Source organism: Polypterus senegalus, chromosome 14 (genome assembly GCF_016835505.1).
Source record: "Polypterus senegalus isolate Bchr_013 chromosome 14, ASM1683550v1, whole genome shotgun sequence".
NCBI lineage: Eukaryota > Metazoa > Chordata > Cladistia > Polypteriformes > Polypteridae > Polypterus > Polypterus senegalus.
The window spans coordinates 44,252,276-44,275,574 of NC_053167.1; the positions used below are offsets into that span (position 1 = coordinate 44,252,276).

The 23,299-nt window shown below is 36.4% G+C and overlaps 1 protein-coding gene across 1 annotated transcript in view; it reads right to left on the bottom strand.

The window, feature by feature from the left end:
* cdh4 (cadherin 4, type 1, R-cadherin (retinal)) overlaps positions 1-23,299 on the bottom strand; it is a 1,132,965-nt gene that overhangs the window by 41,606 nt on the left and 1,068,060 nt on the right. The window contains exon 11 of the mRNA XM_039735522.1: positions 13,522-13,775. Coding sequence (XP_039591456.1) covers positions 13,522-13,775 — 254 coding nt within the window. The remainder of the gene's footprint in view (positions 1-13,521; positions 13,776-23,299) is intronic.

The window sequence follows — 23,299 nt, forward strand, 5'->3', positions numbered from 1 at the left end:
GAGTATTTAAGTGGACACTAAATCCCTCCCTCTGATTCAATTTTGTAAATGTGGTCTTTTGTACACTGTCTTACCTAATACTCCTTTCATAATTACCTAGAAATATGACTTTATTCAACTCTGACATGCAGATTCGTATGGTTTTCTAGAACTACACATCATATCTGGGATGTTCACTTTACTTTTTTTCGCTATAAGAAACTAGATTATGTCTGATGTTGATAAGGCACAGACAAAAATGACAGTACACTCATAGGCAGTTTGTTACCAGGAAATGAAAGAAGAGTCAAATCAAAGGGTTTTGTTCAGAGATAAGCATGGAATGAAGCAGGAAACTGTGGACAGCTACAGGAATATTATCTAAAAAGAAAAGAATATTAACATGTGTTTGCTGTGGCACCAGATGAATGAATTTGCTAACCCATAATTTAGCTCACTTTTTAAGAAAACAGGGAGCCCTAAAAATGAAGTTCCTCCACAAGAAAACTTCTACAGGAAAAAAGAATCAAGTAGGTCAATAACCTTAACAAACATTTTACAAAATATGCACATATATTATCATTAGCCTCTGCTAAAACACAAAAAAAACTGTGTATCCAGTATTATTTAAAAACAATAAATGAAAACAAAGTTGTTACGTATAGGTAGAAATCTCACAAATCACAGCACTAGTCTACATGTTGTACTGTAACAAAGTATCCCACAGAAGTGCTACATAACATGCAGTGATTGTGTAAATGGTTGTAGTTTTTAAAAACAATCTGATGGATTTTTAACTTTAAGTATTTCATTAAGAAACAATGCAGTGATCATAAAGACAGAGTACTTCTGTTCATGTGAAATCCAAACTCCCCAACTATTTTAACCTCTGGCTTGGAGCTGATGCTGCAGAATTGGTCCATTAAACTTATACGTGGGCCTCACTTGACTGCATTTCTCCTGGCAGGAGAGTCAAACAAGAAATAGCAAAACTCACAGAAGCTTGAAAAGGAAATAAACAAACTGCAAAAGTAAGCAAAAAACAGAAACAAAAAGCACATACCCTGGCAAGTAAAAGATAAAAATATAAGGAAAAATCCATGTAAGCTCAGAAAAATGAGAAAATTAAAAGTGTGAGCTGTAAATTACAGTTAAGCTGCTGCTAAAGCAAAATAAAATTAACAGATATATACATCTGAGAATTTCTAAGGAAACATATATGATAAAACCTGTGAGATCAGATGTATCCAATTAAAATCATGTCATTTCAGTAAAAAAAGAAACTAAAAAAAAAAACAATGTATCTTTGAAAATAAAAAGGATAGGGTAATTCAAAATGGAAATATCTATCTATCTATCTATGGTCAGATAGCCATCTGCTCTCCACTATAGCCTCAAAGGTAAAACTGTTTAATAACTGAAAAGCATACAGTGAGATGCATGCCTGTTATTGAAGGAGGTGAGAGCATAATGGTTAGACTTGTTTGGCCTAACAGAAAACCCACAAATATTTATTAAAATAACAGCTCTTTGTGTTTGGGGTTCTTCCAGATGGGTTTAAGGTGGAGAAAGACAAACAAATTGTGATTGCATTCACACATTTGGCACGCAGACTCATTCTGATAAACTTAAAGAACCCAAACTCTCCTCTTTTAAGTCAGTGGGAAACCGATGTGTTATATTATTTGAAATTGGAAAAAATCAAATACTCAGTTAAAGGATCCGTACAGACTTTTTTCAAAACATGGCAGGATCTAATCAGTGATATTTTAAAATAAGTTCATGAAGCACAGAGAATTTATTAATTTAGGTATGTTTACAGGTCTTAAATTCCACATCGTTTGGCTTGCTCTCTCTCTCAGGGGTGGGGATCGATTTGTTTTTAACTCAATTTTTCTTTTTGTAAAAACTTGATTGATTTGTATGGATTGTAATAAAATTAATAATAATAAAAAAAAATAACAGCTCTTTACTACAAATGTGTGCAGAAGCATACAACATATTAAACCTTGAAAAAGATGGGCTTAGCAGTAAAAGACCCCACCAATAGTGCAGCTTCATAAATCTGTCCATCTTTGTATAAACATACAGGCTGATAGTAGTACTGTAATGATAAGGGGTTAGGTTTTGTTTGCCTATGAAGAAGTAAGCTACTAGAAGCTTCTCCTTCCTAGTCACATATGACTGATTGAACTCTCCACCATACTTTTACTTCACTTAGCTTTTCGCCCTTTTCTTCTCTTTCTCCTCTTTTTCTTTTCTTTTATGTACTATTATTTTGTTAATACATTCTCACTTAGCTGTTTTTGTTTCTCTCTTTCGTTAGAGTATATCTTGGTCCACTTTAGAGATTGTATGCTGTTGCTTGAACGGTGTCTTTTTTGCTTGTATTTAATACTTTCAGGTTGTGGTTGGGGCTTTGTCCTGGACAAATTTTCATATTATTTTGTTTCTTTTTTAAAATTCATTTGTTATTTTGACATATTCATTTCCTTGAGAATTGTTTCTAAAAACCCTTATCTCTCCTGAACATTTCTTTATTATTTTTATTGTTATAATTTGATGCTGTGGAGGACAGCCGGCTTCCCATGCCGGTCTTCACCCCCAGGCCGCCAGGAGGAGCTCTCCCGACAGCAGGATCGTGCCCCGAGGTCCAGCAGGGCCTTATGGACTTTGTAGTGTTTTATTCACAGCCCTGCTGGATACCTTGGGGGCCACCAGGAGTCGCTGTGGGGGGGCTTATGGGCTCTTTTGTGCCATATGACCCGGGAGTACGTCACGGTCATGTGACGGGAAGGAACGACGTGCTCCCGGGTTGAAGAAAAGGACTGATTGCCCTGATCCAGAAGGAATAAGGAACTGTGGACTGATGGGACAGGAACACCTCCGGGTCAGGGGCTATAAAAGGACTGTGGCTCAGTCCAGACGCTGAGCTGTGCTGGGTGGGAGAGGAGCAAAGTGTCTGGGCGAGGAGGAGTGGTTAAGTGTTTTGTGAATAGAGTACTTTATTGATATATGAGTAGTGTGGAAGGTCCTTTGTGCACTCTGAGGAATAATAATAAAAAGTCTTGGACTTTTACCTGGTGTTTGGAGTCATCCCTGAGGGTTCAAGGGAGCACCCTACTGCCACAATGCATTATAATAAAATTTTGGTTAGGTCTTTGTTGCATTGTCTATTGTTTGTTAAATTGTTTTAAAGTTTCTAGTGTATTATTTAGTTTGTATTAATTATTTAAAAGTCATTACATTACCTTGTGTTTTAATACAAATGTGGCTTTGTTTAATATTTGGGATAGGTTTAGGGTAGGGTTAATACCAAATGGATGTCATTAGAATATCACGGTTCATCTAAGTATTGTTACTGGCCGTGTGCCCCCTTTATAAGCACAGTCGAGCCTTGCTCAAATGAATACTTCCATCAGGATAACACGCCATGTTACAGAGCACAAACATGACTGTGGCTTCAGTTTACTTTAGTAGCCTACCCAGGGTGTAGAGTGTTCTTGTGTTCTTCCATCCTGAAAAAAGAGCCCACAAACCAAATGACTAAACAAGAAAAGCAAGGAGGTACGTTATGAAAAAAGTACATAGCAAAATTCATGGCAGAGGTCAGAATACCAGAGAAACAAACTAAATGACAAACCAAAAATACAAAATCAGGAATGAAATCTCAAAAAGTTTGAGAAAAGTTGAAACAGTAACTTGAATTTATTGTAGAAAATGTGATTAGTATTTGTAAGGAAGTTTTGTTTAAAAGTAGAAGCTTGTGAATAGAGCACCAAGAAAATGATATCAAAAGGTTGCATAATTGTGTCTTGTGACCAGCAGGGCCAAAGCAGTGGTAAAAAATGGCTGAGCCTGTGTCAAGAAAACCCAAAATGGTATCATGGTGACGTCACAATTGGAACAACACACACACACAAAAAGCACGAAAGACAACTAAAGGACCTCGTACCAGCATTGCACGAATGATTCCTATAAATAAAAACACAGGTATATGAACAAAGACAACTCAAAACAATGACATTGTCTCTTTTTTATCTTCTTCTGTAGTGGAAAATGTCTGCCAACAAATTTTCCTTTAAACCTAATGTAATGGAGAACAAGTTTTAAGTCAACCACTTTTTGATCTCCAGCTTCAAGTGTTCATCTTATTTATTTATTTATTTATTTATTTTTTTAGATTTGAGCTGACATCCATGAGACAACAGTGTATACACCAATGCTTCACATTTTCTGTGGTGATTGTGCAGTTTGAAGAAGTGAAGGGTGACATATTTGGCTTTTCCAGACATCTCTTAAAGTTAAAAATAATATTAATTACATTATTGTTTAACTTCCAGAATTTCATGTATTATCCTTGTAGTTAATCCTTACTTATTACTTGCCATTTCTGATCTTTGACTGCATTGTCTCATTTTTCTATCCCCTTTTATTGACTTTATTTTGTTAGCTGTTTAATTACTATCCTTACGCAGTTAAAGATCACTTCTATGTCATCTTCATATTTTTTCACAACATATTTCTAATGAGCTGAACTACCAGCATTTAATGAATCAGTTCTTTGTTCCTTATTAGACTTCAAAATTATTTTTGGAAAAGGCACTTTTAAGTATCAAACTCAGCTTCAATCCTAATAATACTAATAATTTCTTATCCATTCTTTTTCTGAACCCACCATCACTGAGTCTCTTTTTTGATAGATTTCATGCTGATCAGTAATATAACCTGTTCATGTGACAATAAGTTTGAACTTGTTCAGTGAAGTCAGGTTATTTCTCCCTCATTTCTAGCTTATTTACATTTTCATTTTGTTCTTTAACAATCCAGTTATGTTTGTTCATTGTGCAACTACTACGTCTGCTATTCGAAAACGGAGTTCCATATTGAAATTCAATAAATACAAGATGCGTGTCTAAGACACTTTAAGTGATCTATGAGTAATTCAGTTATTTTTGAAGTGTTTCAGCAGAAGGTTAATATTTTCAGACCGCATACTTAATTTCATAGCCTTCTTCCTTTTCTTGAGCTGGATAAGCTTTAGAATGTGCTCACACTTCTTCATTTGAGTGGTACATTTAAACAAATAGTAAAGAATTAAATTGTAGCAACTGGCACCCGCATAGCCAAATCAGAAATGATTTTTTTTAGTCCCTCTGCTGCCTTTTAATTAATATATCTGGCACTCTAAGAATGATGAGAGCACCATGAAAGGCAAGGCATAAGTGTACTTTGGTTACAAAACAAATAGCACAAAAATGAGAAAAGTCAAACTAAAACAAAATAGATAGGACAAGGGCATGAAACTAGAATCAAAATTTGAAAAAAGAAGATTTCAAGTCATATCATTATCTTGTATTGTCTTCCCCTAACTATCACCACCCTGATGTTTGTTTTTAGTAAGGATCTAATGCTCAGATCACAAGCCACTGTGTACCGCCATCTGAATTGGGAAGAACCCAATGAACTCAATGACTTGTGACGTTTTTAAAGATTACGGGCTCAAGAAAGGAAAACAACATGCCCATGGCCATGAAATTCTACATGCACTGTCGGATACCCAAAGACCGGAGCAATTCATGAGTTATTCAGTTATTTTTGAAGTGTTTCAGCAGAAGGTTAATATTTTCAGACTGCATACTTAATTTCATAGCCTTCTTCCTATTCTTGAGCTAGATAAACTTTAGAATGTGCTCACACTTCTTCATTTGAGTGGTACATTTAAACAAATAGTAAAGTATTAAAATGTAGCAACTGGCACCCGCATAGCCAAATCAGAAATGATTTTTTTCAGTCCCTCTGCTGCCTTGAACACATCTTTTAATTAAGCATATCTTTGCATCCTCATTACACACCAATGCATTTGGACATATTTGCTATACAAATGCATTGTTCAGCTGTTTTAAAATGATAGTTTAAAAGAGCCCTGGACCACAAAATGTGATCTTGAATTTCTACTCATTTTATTTTAACAACTAAACAGATGCCAACAACAACAGATTTGACAATGAACATGAATGATGCGTCATCTGTGAGTTTATTCTCTATCACTAATATGACAATGACACACAGAAGGCTCTTTTTTATATCCTTTTCCCATTAGTCCTCCTCCTTTCTCTCAGTCTTTTTTGTATTGAGAACTCAAAATATTGATGCATTTGCTCAGCTTAAAACAACCCTCCTGATGCTCTCGTGCTCAAACACTTGATGGCTAAACAGACCCGTGTAGTGCAAATCAAAAGATAATTCCTCTGACTGAAATCACGTTTAGGTTTTTGACCTTTTTATGGTCTTTCAAAGTGTGCACAAGACACAGGAATTCTCATGTAAGCAGTTACAGTTCGCAGTGTGGAAAATACATGTGTAAGATTGTAAACTCTAAACTGGCAGAGATGTTCTAACACTTCTGTGATTACTCTCCAAGGTAGAAACAATACAGTAAATAATAACCTCGGCACTACAAGAACTACAAGCTGCGTTTACTCAAACGCTGCTGGAATCGGGGCTATTGGTTAGACACAAAAATAAAAATCATTCCAAATAGAAACCTGTTATGTGTTAAAGGCATGTCAGTGCTCTACACGGCATCACTTCTTTTGGTTCTTCCTTTCTCCGTTCTCTGTTTCAGAATACCAGCTTGGCTCTTTAAGGCTTTCGGCAAACCCGTGAATGATTCAAGCCCTCTATAAACTTCTGTTTACTGGTTTTCAATTCAGTGTATTTTTGTATAGCACTCTTCACTGAGTGCAGGCTCAGAGCACTGTATTAAATATTAAGCACACATTAAGACCTCAGTTAAATATCAGTTAAAATCATTCTTTACCATTATAACATAATGTTCTCAAATGTATTTAAACCAGTTCAGGGAGATGGAGGACCAGTACCTATACTGGCTGCACTGGATTCAAGGCAGAAACCAATCCTCGATGAGGCGCCATTCTCTTTCATGATCAGCTATCATACACTTGTATACACATTTTGTTCTTGTACAATGTAGTAAATGATGGCAGGCCTATATAGTGTAGCATTTTAGAAAATGAATAAGATAACTTTGTTAATCTCCATAACACACCTGTTTTAAATGATTTGGAAATCGTGAAACAGGAGTCCTGGACCAAACTGAAGGTGGCCATAATTAATTCTACAGTTAGGTCTAAAACCCTAAAACTGAATAGAATCAACTGTCAAATTAGCACAATAATTCTCTTCAGGATAATCCTGGCCTAGTCGCTATCCATGTGAAATATTCATTCTCTTATTTTGTATGCATGGGTTTTTCTTTTGGTACTCTGGTTTTGTACACCCACGTCCAAAAGAAATACATATTAGGTAAGTTTGACTTAGTGTGCGTAATTGTGTCTGACAATGGACTGTCATCAAGTCTAGGCACCATAACTCTGAACTGTATTAAGTGGGCTCGATATTGATTAAGTGAGTGAAAAATATGAAGCATAATGCCCATCTATCCATCCATACATTTTCTAAACCCACTTATTCAGAGAATCTGGCGGGACAGCTAGAGCTTATCCCAGCAAGCACTGAGTACAAGGCAGAAACAATCCCTTTATGTGGCGCCAGTCCATCACTGGGTGAACACAAACAAACACACTCACACATACAACAGGGCCAACTGAGCATCACCAATCCACCTAACCCATATGTCTTTGGACCAGAGAAGAAAACAAAAAATAATGTTCATGGAAAAGTCATCTTGGAAAAATGAGTGTTGGAAGTATTGGATGGAAGGGGTCCTTCATCACATTGGAAGGCCAGAATGGACTCCACTGCAGAAAACCCTGGAGTGGGTAGGATGCCAGTTAGCCAGAGTCTCTGGGAGTGTGACTTTGTTTTTGACTTTCTTTTTTAAAATGTTCATTTCCTCCGTTGCCAGCTGGCTATAATTCATTAATTAATTAATGGGCAGATACTGTTGGTTTCCACTTATGTTTAATCAGTTTCTGCCTTGTGCTCTGTATGTTTGAACAAATCTTTATTTATATGTGTACCAGTTCTGTATGTAGTAATTAGTACAATCTGTACTTGGATTTTAAATGAGAATTGTTCACAGAGTTTTCTGTCTGCACTCAGTGAAGAGTGCTATACAAGAAATATGTTATATTGTATTGTATAATGTGTGTAGCTTAATTCTTTAAAAATATTAGATTATTTGAAAAGATATATGGAGGTAGGAGTGTGGATTTATGAAAAAGATTTACAGAGTTATTAAGAAAAGGTTTGTTGCTGTACCGAATACCTGTGAGAAACTGGCACTCTAAGAATGATGAGAGCACCATGAAGGGCAAGGCATAAGTGTACTAGGGTTACAAAACAAATAGCACAAAAATGAGAAAAGTCAAACTAAAACAAAATAGATAGGACAAGGGCATGAAACTAGAATCAAAATTTGAAAAAAGAAGATTTCAAGTCATATCATTATCTTGTATTGTCTTCCCCTAACTATCACCAACCTGATGTTTGTTTTTAGTAAGGATCTAATGCTCAGATCACAAGCCACTGTGTACCGCCATCTGAATTGGGAAGAACCCAATGAACTCAATGACTTGTGACGTTTTTAAAGATTACGGGCTCAAGAAAGGCAAACAACATGCCCATGGCCATGTAATGCCACAAAATGACATCAACCTACTAATAAAAACAAGGAAATGTCACTACCAAAGCAACACAAAATAGATAAATTAGCTGAAATAAACATGTACAAGGTCCAAAAACAAAGTGATTAAATTATGAATGTCAAAAACAAGGATTTAATACAAATGCCACACAAACTCAGGCTAAGTATGCCGAGTTTGCATGCTCTTCCTCCATCTATATTTGTTTTCTCCTTTTTTAGCCACATCCTCAACAAGGTGCAAATTAGGTTTAATAGAGAATCTGAATTAGTCAAGTTTAAGCCTGCATTTGTGATTAGTTATTGCCTGTTATGATTTGAGCATTTCTAAATATTATGATTTCCATCCATCCATTATCCAGCCCACTATATCCTAACTACAGGGTCATGGGGGTCTGCTGGAGCCAATCCCAGCCAACAAAGGGCACAAGGCAGAAAACAAACCCTGGGCAGGGAGCTAGCCCACAGCAGATGTTATGATTTTGTAATTTATAGCATATTTAATTTAATTTTTATATTTATGACTATTATTATTTGTGTTTTTCCTGTGGTGCTATTTAGTGACTTCTTCTTATAGCTGCATTTTTAGCAACAGGTCGGCTGTCGCACATTTCTTGGTTTTGACCGTGCCTGTTTAATGACAATCCATTTGCTTTGTCCTTAATCTTTTTACTTCCTGGTGGTTTGTCCACTTTAGACATAACCTTTTCCATCTCAGGACACAATAGCACCATATCCAAAGTTAGTCAGTGCCTTCTGACCAATGCTACTTGGATCCCAACACTAGATTAAATATTATCAAGTTATAGTACAGTGAAGCAGTCAATGTAGATGACGTTTTGTCAGTGAGTAGAGTAGTAAGTTTTTTTTGTCATAGAACAGATGAAAGAGTACATAAGCAGTTTAAAATGTGTAATACTGTGTGAGATTTAATATTCAGGAAACTTTCTGAAGGATACTTTGTGAGTGACAAAGTGCACAGGAAGGTCAAGTTTATTGTCATGAGATTCTTACTTGTACATCTCTTATAGACTTCTGACAGCAGTATGACAGATCAGAGAATAAATAAGTCCTACGGCAGTCAATGAATACAACACAAAGCATTAAATACGGTATAACATCAGGTGGTATATGCTAAGAAAAAAACACATAAACAAGTCCACTCATAATCATAATTAACATGACTATGATGTAAATGACTTGCTTCTGAACAGCCTTATAACCTGAGGGCAAACCCTGTCCCTGAAGTTAGGGGGCTAAGTGCTAATGGTCCTACATCATTTGTTAGAGGAGAGAAGGGAGAAAAGTGACTTGGATGGTAGAGGTCCTTAGAAAAGACTACCTCCAAGAAGTATCTGCAAAATAACTTTTGTGGAAGAGTACGTAGGAAACATGCATACAGCTATTGTAACTCCAAAGTAGCACATGTAGAGAAAAAAGCAACGTTTCATGAAGCAACAACATTAAGAAGCTTTGTGGGAGAGAGTAATTGTGCTTTAGATTTAAAGGTGGAAACAAATGATTATATAGAGACTTAATAGAAGAGCAACCATAGAAAGCAAGCATGCTGGTGATTTTACGGCAGCTCGGCTATGTAACAGTAATTGTACTAGAGAGTTTTTTAATGAAACAACAGCAGGAAATTAATTGTAGGGCAGTGCTTGTGAGGGAACAAGTCTTACCATGAGTCATTGAGGAAACGAAGTGCAGAGCCTCTGAAATATCGACTAAAATATATAGTCTGGAGGAGCAACTGTGAAAGAACAATTTTATAGCAACAAAAGAATAGAGCTCAATTTGTGGAGGTTAATTTTGTGGAGCAATGTAGCATCTGGGCTAAGACTACATTCTTTTCTAGGTTGTTTCCTTTTATTTTGTAGTTTCTTTCTTGCTCTCTAAAAGTCATCACATACACCTTGGCATTTTTTGCTTTGCTTTGCTCACTTTAACGGAGTGGTCAGGGGGCAGTTGGGCTAATCCCAGGACATAGATCTGACAGATGTTAAGTGTGTCTTTATGACTGCAGAACTTCCCTCTAACCTTGAAACCTTTTATGTATGAGTCCAGTAAGACAAGCATTCTGAAAAACAATGAATCAAGACCTGGCAGCCCTGTATGTTCTGTTTAGATTTATATTCATTGCAGCTTGTATATTACTATGCTTACAGAAATATTGGCTGTAAATTAAAGTAAAACACAAATAACAGACAGTATACAGACTGCTGCTTTACAGTAAAGGATGAAAATAGTAACAGTCTTGCTTTCATTACTTAGGTGGTTATACAATGCACAGAAAATCACAATCAGCCTTTAAGGAGAGGAATTTTGTGAAGTCCAACTGAGTTTACCATAAATTATAAAACGAAAATAGAATCTGGTTTTATTGTGATACCACAGCCTATTTCAATCCACAATAATTTGTCAAGGCCAACAGTTAATTTTCTTCTTATTAACAATATTTACAGGGTACAGTTTAATCTATGGGAGAATGGACATCTTCAGCTACATATACAGTTAAACTCACTTTTTGCTGTTTTGGAAATTCTCCTATGAAGGACAGCATACCTATATATTTTACCTGTGAGCTTTTATTCAAAACAGGTAGCCAGTTCAAAGACTTTGGAATGTTAGGATTTCAGTTTTTTCTTTTATAATGGTTTCTTTTTTGTAATTGGTCTTGCTTCCTTGCTTTTGTCTGTGCTGCCTTTTGCTCCCTTACCATAACCTATGTCAATTAGAACTCTAAGGTACTGCATTAAGTCAACCTGCAGTTACCTCAGAGTCCTATATAACCGTCCTGCATGCCACAGCCACTTAGCTGCTACATCATCCACAACAATTTCTAAGTTCTTTTGGTTGTTTTCACTTCACTTGTCAACTGGCATTTAACTGCTGAATATCATGGAATTGCTAACATGTGCTGTCCCAATAAAAAGGTGCAGGGACTGTATTATAGTGGCTAAACCTTAAACCACACTTACGTGGGTTCAGTTTCTATCTCTGAATCACAAGTCGCTTAATCTACTTGTGCCACTTCTATAAAAATGTATGTACTCAATATTATGATGTCCTAATTGTGAAAGTTTCATTGGATAAATGCATCAGGAAATATACAATTATAATAAGGACCTTTATCAAATGTAAATCATAATTCATTTAAGTGACTGTTGCTGCTATTGTTTAGGACACTAAGGCAGTTTTTTTAATATTTCAACAATCTGAAAGGAAATACACCGTCTGACAACTTTTAGAAGAATACCCATATTGTAGTAAGCTACTCACAGAACAGACATACCTCATCATAGAAGTGTTAAGAGTGTATCACTCTGGTCCGTATTACCTATAACATATCTTACAACCATCACTGATTGCCTAGTGGTGTATTTCTAATCCAAACAGTTCAATCAATCACATCCTGAAAACACTCAGTTGGACTGAGAGTTGATGGCTGGGGAAGCCGCTACATTGAACTGTAGCAACAGTCATGACCAGAACTTTTCAAGCCTCTTCACGCAGTGCATTATTCTGCTCAAAATTTGAGTTTTGAGAGAGAAACAGCAGATTTAATTGAAATAGAAAAGAGTCAAAACCAGGAGATCTGTAACAGGAGTGCCAATTGTAAGCCAAGAGACAAAAATCAAGGTCAAGAAATTCAAGAGCCAAATGTCATAATTCAAAAGCATGTTTAGAATATAGAAGTTCTTTGAAAAGATGGGTTTGAAAAGGGTTTTTAAATCCACAACTCAGATGAGGATGTGATATCTTGGACACCTTTCAATCCATTGTGTTATTATCTGAAGGTCATGATCTACAACGACACATCCCTAACAACATCTGATGCTGCCCTAGTGATGGGAGGCAAAAATGGCAGCGATTATGAAAATACAAAATGGCGGACAGAATGGTCCAAAATATGATATAACATAGTGAATGGAAAAATCCAAAAATTAATAGCAGATTCAAATTCATTCAAATCAAGTGAGTGTTAGATCATTGAAAATGATGGAAAAAAAACAGCAATAGAAACCAAATCCTAACAATTTGAAGAGGGGCGCACTGCAGCTGTGAATAGACGCACCTTTTCATAACCAACGTCCACACAGCCTGTGCCTCCCCTAAGAGATTATTAATTAATTGCATAAACACACAACCCATACCATGAAACTATATTTCTGAACACGGAGCAGCCCTAATTTGCCTATACATAGAGCTTTTGCAATATCCAAGTCTACCCAAGAAGGTGAACAAGCAGGAAGGCAAAGGCAAAGTTTTTTTCATTTCTCCTAATCTGTGATCCTAAATTGGTTTTGTCATGTGGAGGGTGCAGCAGTGCGCTGTATCAGTGTGTGCTCCTAACCTCTCTCTTTCAGTTTATCCTCTGGATTTTTACTGATATAGTGGAAGTTTCCCGAGCCTTCATATACCGTACAGTGAGAAGGTACAAGTTGCTCATTCTGAAAGTCCATTCTTGATTCCACTGTTGTATTGAGCTGTTAAAACAGCTATATTGGCACAAGTCGAGTTAGGCTCTCTAAATTCCTTTTACAGACAGTCTTCTTATTTCTTGACTTTGACTGGTTGCTGATTATCAATGCATCTGTAACATTGTTACATCAGTGACATTTTTGTGCATTAAAACCCCAATGGAAGTATTGTTCCTGATACAATCATGATAACAACTATTACTTTGCCTGTGTTCAAAATCTTAAAACCCCCCAATATGCACCATGACAGGATCCATTGCTACACAACTACGTGCTTTAAATAGCTCTGTCAACATATAAAGTATCTTGCCGTTACTCATTGAGCTGTTGAATTTTGAACATGGGAAGGGCAGATGGGCCTAAAAAAGTGGGAACTTGATGAAGTTTTAGTGTTAATCCAATTTAGTGCCAGAAAGAAAGAATGTTTACCTGATTGTCTGCGGCATGAATCGGTCAGGATCTGCAGCAGAGAAAGTGGTCAGAGCTGTTCCTGCAGGTACACCTTCTTCAAAACGGATCAGCCTGGGGTTTGTAGGAAATTGTGGAGCTTCATTGGAATCCATCACTGAAATGGTGACGCCTGCTGTTGACTGGAAAGAGGATTGGATGCCATTGGCCAGCTGAGCCTGGTTTGAGACGATCACTGTTAGCATGAAGGCTCTATTCATTTCAAAGTCAACAGGCTGTGGAGAAAACAGAGAGTTGAAATTAACAGGATGAAATTTTGGTTCAATCAGGAACAGATCACATATGTGTACATGCTGCCAGTACACAGAATGTTTCTTAAGGACATTAAACAAATGTTTATTGAGATTATAGTCAAAATATATGTCGATGTTATTCACTCCACCATTGTTTTCCACAAGGGATATGACAAACAAAATATTTATCCTGATTTTTCTGCAAAAGATTATGAATTCTAGGAAGGAAATCCCAAACATTCTTTGGCCGTGTGATGACAATGCTCTACCTGTATCTATTGTTTTATGAAACATACACTATCACTATAAGGCAGGTCTAATTATGCAGAATCATTCCTGCAGTGTTTTGTTATGTGATTAATATTCTTCTTCTTGATAAAAGTTTCAATATACTGTACCTGTGAACAGGATGAGCCCAGTAAATACTTACTTAGCTTAAATTCCAGGATGTTGTGTTAATTACTGTCACTCCTCACTCATGTTGCACTATCAGTTGAGAATCAGCTGTGTACCATTACAAACTGCCATAATTGCCAGATGTCCTTCATGTGAACATTTTCTTCTAACAACTTCAGCACAGCAACAGCTTTTTCTCACCACCTTCTACAATTTTAATTGGTAACTCAATTCATAGCAACTCTACAGTTAAGAAGTCAGCCTGCAACCCCAAGATGTTGAATGAGCACAGTGCTGGGTGTGGGCAACAATGTTATTCCTAACTTCTGTATACACATCCAAATATAAAACAATTCAGATTGTGCACTTGGTGACCTGACATCTGTAAATGCATCTTCAAGAAATGTACTTTTGTCTCTACCCACTACCCACTACCCACTTTGCGCTATGTCTGCACTGCCATAGATAGCTGGAAAAAAGACAGCCAATTAGCAAGCTGAGCTTGGATGAAAGTTTTAGGTGTACTTTTACAATGATAATGTAAAAATACACTCTGGAAAGTGTGTGCAATAAATAAGAAATAAAAAAGAAGAATATAGATGGGTACTCTTATTCAAAATGTTACAAATCAGGCACTTCTTCTAAGCTCATTGTAGTGTTCTTAAGGATGAAGCAAAGACACACTTAGAAGTATGTTTCTAATGGTGTTTGTTCACTAACATTATACAACTAACAACATGTACTGTGTTCGATACTCACATGTCACAAAAGACGCAGACCATAATAATCAATAACTGAACGTAAAATAATTGACAAAAGCATCATTTAACAATCACATACAACATTTCTCCCCCCACCCACCTGTTGAATTATGTGTTAAAAGAGGTCAAAAAGTCTTAAAAGTGGGAAGGCTGCAAGCGCAGTCTTGCTGCTCAAGATATTTGGGGCCTAATGCTGGTAAAAGGGCTTAGGATTGGTGTTCTAGGGAAGAAGAAAAGGAGTGTGGAACATCCAAGCTGTGTCCTATGGACAAGAGTTCTTTTTGACGATGATGTCAGACCCTGAAGAGGATATCACCTTGCGTAGCCTGCTGGAGTGCCACCGAGACCCATCTGCTATCTAAAAGGTTGCAGGTCCGTGCTGGATTCTGATCTGAAAGGGTGCTGACCAGAAGGAGTGAAGTTTGTCAGATCGGCATGGGCAGCGGACCTTGACTCAGTCCATCACCATGAAATAGGGAATCCGTGTTCTCCACCTCCTCTTAAACTCGTGCTGAGAGTTTGCTTGTTATTTTTGCACTGTTTATTCAACTGACTTGAAATGTACTTCCAGCTCACAGCCGAACATAAGTTTGGCTGGAGAAATGGCAGTTGTAACATCGAGCAGCTCCATAATGCAGCAGGGTCTGTGACAGTGCTTCATTAAAAGAGGAACCTTGGGCCAGGTGGGCCCTGAAACCATTTTTAGAGTTACAAAGACCACTTTGTGTCCATTATATCTGCAATTAATACATAAATAAAGCAGTCTGTTCTTCTCCAGCTAAAAGCTGTCAATGAAACAGTTGGGTTTCCCTTTCAATCAAACAAATCTTTCCAATGAATCCAGTTAGTTGAATTATATGTAACCATACTATCTTTCCATTTGCATATTTTAATTGCTAATTAAAAGTGCACCGTGTCGAAAGGTGAAAGATACATTAACATGCAAATTCCACTGCATGTTGACAAAACATCAGGAATTCCACAGGTGAACCTCACTCAGAAAGTGCAACAGACACACACTGCTCACATCTATGGGCTGTCAAGTTTAATTGGGTTGGATCAGCGCAGGACAGTGGGACACACCAAGGTGTCATAGAGTCACTACTGGGACTCTGCAACACAATCAGGCTTTTAATTGACTACATTACGTTGTCTTATAAGAACGTAAGCAAAGATCAATTTATTATCCCACGTAAACTCATACAGCAGAACAAAGTTTAGGATGCAAATCTATGCCAACAGCCCAATTTGAATTCCGTATTAACTGTAGATTTGTCTTTAAATTACAAGATTTATACTTTATGGAAAAAAGGAAATGTTCTCATAGTATCAAACAATCCACAATAATGCCAGTTAAGCCACTGTTGTTATTATTATTATTATTATAACAACAACAACAATAATAATAATAATAAAGCACACACACAAGAAATGAATACAAGGACTCATAAAAAAGAACAGAAAACTACAAATGGTGGTTCAGTCTCCACTAGTGTCCCACACTAAAATTCTCTCTCTCACACACACACACTTTCCATACCTCTTATACCACACCTCTGTCCTCCCTACCTCCTTGTCAACACCTGTCCTCCCATCCCAAAGTGCAACTAGCAACTTAGCAGCTGGTCATAAACCTCAATATGTGGTTACTTCCAGGGATATCCCCAGAATCACTTCTAGAGTCAAGTAAATCCTCTTTAAGTCCTGGGGCTATCCTACCACAAGGTCCAGGAGGCAGGAAATAATCTCATTTTTATTGTCAGGGATACTAAAGAGGGAGTGAACTAGTCTAAATATATTGGGGTTATCCTCATTGATGATATAAAATGGGCACAACACATATCGGTTATAACCAAGAAGGCTCTCCAACATCTTTAGTTCCTAAGAAGTAGAAGGAAAGGCTATGAGTGTCCATATGTGTGCACCATTGTGGAGTTCATCTGTACTTACTGCATAATATACTGGAATGGCAACTGCTCAACTCAAGAGCAAAAATCTATACAGCTCCCTTCTGTCCAGGACAACACAAAACTTACATCAGCAAGGTATAACAGTGCTGTTAAAGGTAATACTATTCAAGATGACCTTAACAGTACTATTATTAAAGAACACAGCTAGAATGCACCGGCTACATTCTAGCAAACAGTACAGGAACATTAATATTTCTTCTACTAGATTCTGGGACATTTTTTATTCTCAGGCCATAAGGTCACTCAACAGGTAATGGTACACACAACAGTGTGAGTGTACCTGATGTTTATACTTACAGAACATCATATGTTGGTTATATTCATTGTCTTTCGTTGGTTTTGTACTCTCACCAGTCTTTGGAAAACATGCAAAAATCTCATGGTACTATGTACACAATTTGAATTTGTTGTTGAATTTCTGTAACACTGCATCTCGGCCCTCACTTAAAGGGCCAGACCAAAGGCACCCTGACCTTTATTAAATGCAGCAGGGGCATAACACATTTTATATAGCCATACCATTGCCAACTATTGAGTTCTGTTAAACCACCTTCTATTCTGTGACATCCATACCTTTAAGGACAAATTGCTTCTTAGAAGTGTCCACTTTCACAAAATGATACAATGTTCTACATTCCTACCAGTGTGCTTTGTCTCTGTTTACAAAGACCCTGCCTAGTCCCATCCTTACCATGTATAGCACCCTCATGACTGCAGTTTATCTGCACACCTACAATCTTCTTACAACCTTAACACATACATAGTGAAACTCAGGAGATGATAATGTTCTTCAAAAGTTAAAAACAGAGAAGTGTGGAGACATTATGACGATTCCATGACAAACAAATAACATAACGTCAACAAGATTAATGTGTGGGCAGGGGGCTTTTGTTTTTTTTCTGATGTTGTTACTATTGGTGCTCGTTGCTACTGCTGGAATAGACACAACAGACTTTATTTGTGTGATGCTCATCCATCATTGGCTTTCAAATGGTTGCTGCTTCAAACGGTTATCATCATGCAAATACAGTATTGAAGAAATGTGATCCAATCAACCAGTGACTCAAAGATGTCTGCTTCCTATGGCAGAACTATCTCTATGTTCACAACTTGTAATTTTCCAAGGAATCTTGGAGAGGACTTTACAAAGATGCACATCAAAAAAAAACAATGGTAAAAATTTAAGTGCAACTTTTATTGCAGGAACAAATTCAAATAACTGGCATTGATGACCATAGGGCGTTATTTTAAAATGCAAAAGGATGCATCTTCATTGATGCATCCATCTCTCAACAAAGAATGAAAAGGTGATAATGATGATCAACTGTCTTACATTACCCAAGCTTAGGACATTTGACACTGTCCAGACACTCTGTGTATTTCTTTAATATGGTGCTGACTTTTTAAATGTTTTTTTACTGTTTTACTGTCTAATAGGAACACCTCTCCCATTTGCCCACACCAAAAATGGGCTCTGTGCTGCAAACATCAATTAACTCAGGGTGCACCATGAGCTCTGGCATATACTTGATGTTTTTATGTAACATGTAGTACTCAAAACAAGCAATACAGGACCTTGAATGGTAATAAAAACATTAAATATACACAAAATGACATACATGATATTGAACACTTACTCAGATGAGTTCTTAATTGGAAATAGCAAACTGCAATGTATTTGGAATGGATGTGACAAAACTTGTGTGCAAAACAAAGTGAGGTCGGGAAGTTAATACTTCTTTGAGAGACAACTAAAATGAGCTAAGGCAGAATTGTTAGGATGTCTCAACATTAGACAAGTTATGGCATTCACGTCACAAAATTATGGAGGCATGTGATAGCCTGAGTGTTGTTTACAGCAACATTTATTTATATACAGTAGCACATTTTATACAAATCATGTAGCTGAAAGTGCCTTACAAGAAGTTAAAGAAAAAAATTACATTGAAGCAGGCATATAAAAAAGTTGCAACAATAATAGTCTATAAAGTTACACAATACAGATAAACAAGTAAAAGAAATGGTAGAGTCCTTAATCATGAATTAAATTATTATCAACTAAACTAATTATCAAAACTTCAACTGGCTATAATAGTAAGACTAAAGCTACTGTCAGATGGCCAAGAAAAAGAGGAAAATAAAACCTCCAGCTGGTGATATGCTGGACAACATAAACCTCCAGGGGTTCCAAAGCCAAAAAACCACCCAGCCTAATGGTGCAACGTTATCTATTTTGTTTTGCTGCCGGTTGCCTTGTTCCTAGGATGCCAAAATCAGAATAAATCAGATTTTGTTATTGAGATCTCAACCATTTCTAATTAACTGGACGCATTTTAGTAGTGTTTATTGATAATTTCTCAACTGACTAGTCATCGACATCTATCAGATGTTAATTGATCTCACCAGACCACACATTTCTGTGGCAGACAAGAGTAAAGACACTTTACAACATTGGTAGAGTGAAAGAAGTATAATATACTCAGTAGATAAAGTTCACTAAATGACACACATCAAGATATTTGGCCCTGATTAATTCGGAGCATGCTCTTGACTGGCTATATGACACAACAGACGTGCTATCTACTTAACTAGCCCTGCACTCTAAAACGTAGTTGTATTTGCCTAATTGAACATTTCTTATTGTTCCTATTGTCTGGAGCAACATTTCTGAGTTTGTCCATGCGGTTCTAATGCACAAATTTCTGCTATACTAGTACGATTATTGTCAAAGCAAGGTGAAGTGCACTACAATTTAAAGGATTAAATTAAAAAAAAAATGCACAAATGCAAGCCCAAATATATTAAACAAAATAAGTAGATGATTCCTTTTTGGATATCCGCTCTTCTGTTTTTAAATACTGCTGCTAGCATTATGTTTTTCATGTATAAACAAGTGAAACATTGTTTCATTTTGTACTTTTATTATATTTCCAAATGTTAAAAAGCCCACTAATCTACATTTATCTCAACTCATCCCTGTCTGGCAGGACACTAAAGGTTGCCATATAAATTATTTACTGTAAATTATTTTCTAACTAGAGCAACAATTGTGACCAAACCCATAGCAGTGCAGTGATAGAAGATTTAGGCTTCAAAAATGTTACCGGGCAATCGGACAACAACAACAACATTTATTTATATAGCACATTTTCATACAAACAGTAGCTCAAAGTGCTTTACATATTAAAGAATAGAAAAATGAAAGACACAATTATAAAACAAAATAAATCAACATTAACATCGAATAAGAGTAAGGTTCAATGGCCAGGGGGGACAGAAAAAACAAAAAAACTCCAGACGGCTGGAGAAAAAATAAAATCTGTAGGGATTCCAGACCATGAGACCGCCCAGTCCCCTCTGGGCATTCTACCTAACATAAATGAAACAGTCCTCTTTGGATTTAGGGTTCTCACGGAAGGGCTTGATGATGATGGTCATGTAGACTTCTGCCTTTTAATCCGTCCATCATTGTTTGAGCATCATGAAGCTTTGAGTAGGTGGTGGTGGCGCAGGACACAAACAAAGTTACTCTGTTGCTGTTTGGCACTGTAGGTGTGCTGTCTGTAAATGTGACCTTGTTGCATTACCTGTGGGATAGTGCCGGTGGTGTATTGGATATTGAGAATCACAAGTCCAATCTTGAACAGTATTTTGCATTTTCAATTATATGCTACTGCTGCAATTTATGAAGCAACTCTATCATTTGTTAATATGCAAAAATAGCTTCCAGACTAATTAAAAAGAACAATTTAAAGATTAATAGGAAAGTGTGTAGAAAATGGAAAAGTGCCCAGCAAAAGTAAAATGTTATCAATTTGCAAAAATATTTTGAGGAAATATAAATATTAACAAACACAGCTACTTGTTTAATGGGTCGTCCTGCACTTGGCCTGATAACTGCCTTGGCATATTTTGTGCCTATAATCCACCTGGATTCTTTCAAGATCACAATAGTCTCTATTTATATGCGTTTTCACTTTACTTTTCTGCAACTATAGGCACACATTATAAAATAGGTCAGAAAACTCAGAAAGCAGAAAGCTGGGCAGTTTATACTATAAGAGAGCCCATGAGAAAGCAGCAATCATTGCAGGGGGGATAATAAGGCAGTGAAATGTGCACTTTGAGGGTAGTTTGCTTGGACATTAGAGAAGATAAAACTTTGTATCCATAAAAGAAATAACTAACAAAGATGTACACATGGTAAAAGTGAAATAATAATTTGAGATACTAGGCAGCACTGGTCAGAATTAGCTATCTCTGTTTAAGCACTAAATATAGAACGCCAAATATTATCAAAAGTGGGGACAAAAAATACTGAGTGCTCTCATGTGCAGTATATAAATCACACTGTTCTTTCGCACTTATTATTCTGGTCCATTGCTGCCTCAAATTTACGATTCATATTATTGGATTTCAGTTGAATTTGCACATTCACACATGCAGCTAAAAAGGAAACCTTTTTGGAATGCATGCTGGGAGCGTAAACATTTGATTGTGTTCCTGAAATATGGGAAGTAAATTACCATCTCAAGAGACTTAATTTAAAGGTGATGATAATAAATAACCAAAATAGCAAAAGTCCTAATACATAAAACACAACGGAAGCTTCATATAGCTTAATACTCATTTAACTGTGTGTAATGCATAAATGCAGAAAAGTCTAAATAGAGCACATCAGTTTGTGTTCTGTAACTTTAAGTAAATATCAGGGCACACTTTAGCATCCAACAATCTGATTGGTTTATTGAGTTTAGCTCAACCAATCAGTGCAAACATGTATTAGTATTGTAGAATAATTTGGAGGTCAAGGGCAGCCAACTTGGCAGCTACAGTATATAATAGTCGGTCTCTTATCTTATAAAAGACTGTAAGATCCTCAGATGTTTATTTTTTTCTTTCAACAAGAGCTTTGCTTTTCTTAACCTCCATTTTCAACTGGACATGAATCCATTATTAGACTTTTGTAAATGTATATTGGTATGACACATATTGGTATGTTTATCCAATGGTGCATGCTTACCTGTGCAGAAATTGAAAGATTTTGCCCTTTATTGCTTCCGTGTTATGGTTCTAAATATGTTCTAAATATGTGCAAACATGTATAAAAATACAACAAACTGAAATAAATCAAATGTCCTTCACTTTGTAAAAAATTAGTTAAAGTTAACATTTACTCCATACCTTGCAATAAGAGAGTCAGAATGTGAAATGCATAGGTAGCATTTAACTTCCAGTTACTTGTATATGATGTATAAAAGTGATTTTGCACCTTCAAATTCATAAGGTTGAGCAGAGATCCAGTGAACAAGGAGAGGTCAAAGTTACTTTAACAAATAAATAGTATTAATTGAGGTAGCAAAAGTCATTAGCAGAAGTAATATTGATTGTATTTATAGATATAGATGTATTTATGTGAATTTCCCCTTGGGATTAATAAAGTATCTATCTATCTATCTATCTATCTATCTATCTAGAGCAGTTCATGTTTGGATTCTGCATTACGGTTTAATGTAAATGGAATTTATAAAAAGGAGTTTACTTGTAATTCTAATAGATACATTTTGCAAGCAGTTTCATCAGTAATTATAGCTGTTACACAAGACATTCAAATATATAAATTTATATTTATGTTTAGGGGCTATGAAAAGTTGACTCCATTATGATTGACTGAATCTCTCCCACCATGCTTCCAAATTTTTTCAGTCAGTTTTATTTGTTATAATTAGTTTGCTCCATCCAGCATTTTATTTAGTCATATTTCTCTTTCTATGCAGAATATACTTTTATCATTTTCCAAATTAAATGCTAAATGATTTAATCGCACAGAAGCACAGAACACAGCACACAAGCATTTATTCTGCTGCCAGGGAACAGGTGGATGCAACTGTCTGTGTGACAAGATGACGCGAACAGAGGATTATGGAAATGGCAATAACAAGCGTGTAGTGTTTGCTGTCCAGCTGAGTGATGAAGAAAGATGTTTGCTATTTATTTTTTGTTGTTTTGTGCTTTTTGGCAGAGCAGAGCACTATAACGAACAGGCAGCTAATCCTTGACAAGCTGGCAATCCAGCAGAACATGTTTAGATTGGCCAGGCCAGACTGGAAATTTGAAACGGGCAAGTGTCTCAGCGAAAGGACTTGTAGTGCTAAGTGACAGCAAGTGGCTGACTTCAAGCACAAACTCGGAGTCTTTCAGAATCTAAGATGAGATAACTATGAATTGTCATTCTGACTTCCAGTTTATTTGTAAGAAATGCTCATTCTGAATGCTAAAGCACATATGAAAGAGATAAAACCTTCATCCATTATGTTATCCTTTATTTTGTATACATTATGTATTTTGTAAAATGTATTAAGCCTGTCACAATACTTTG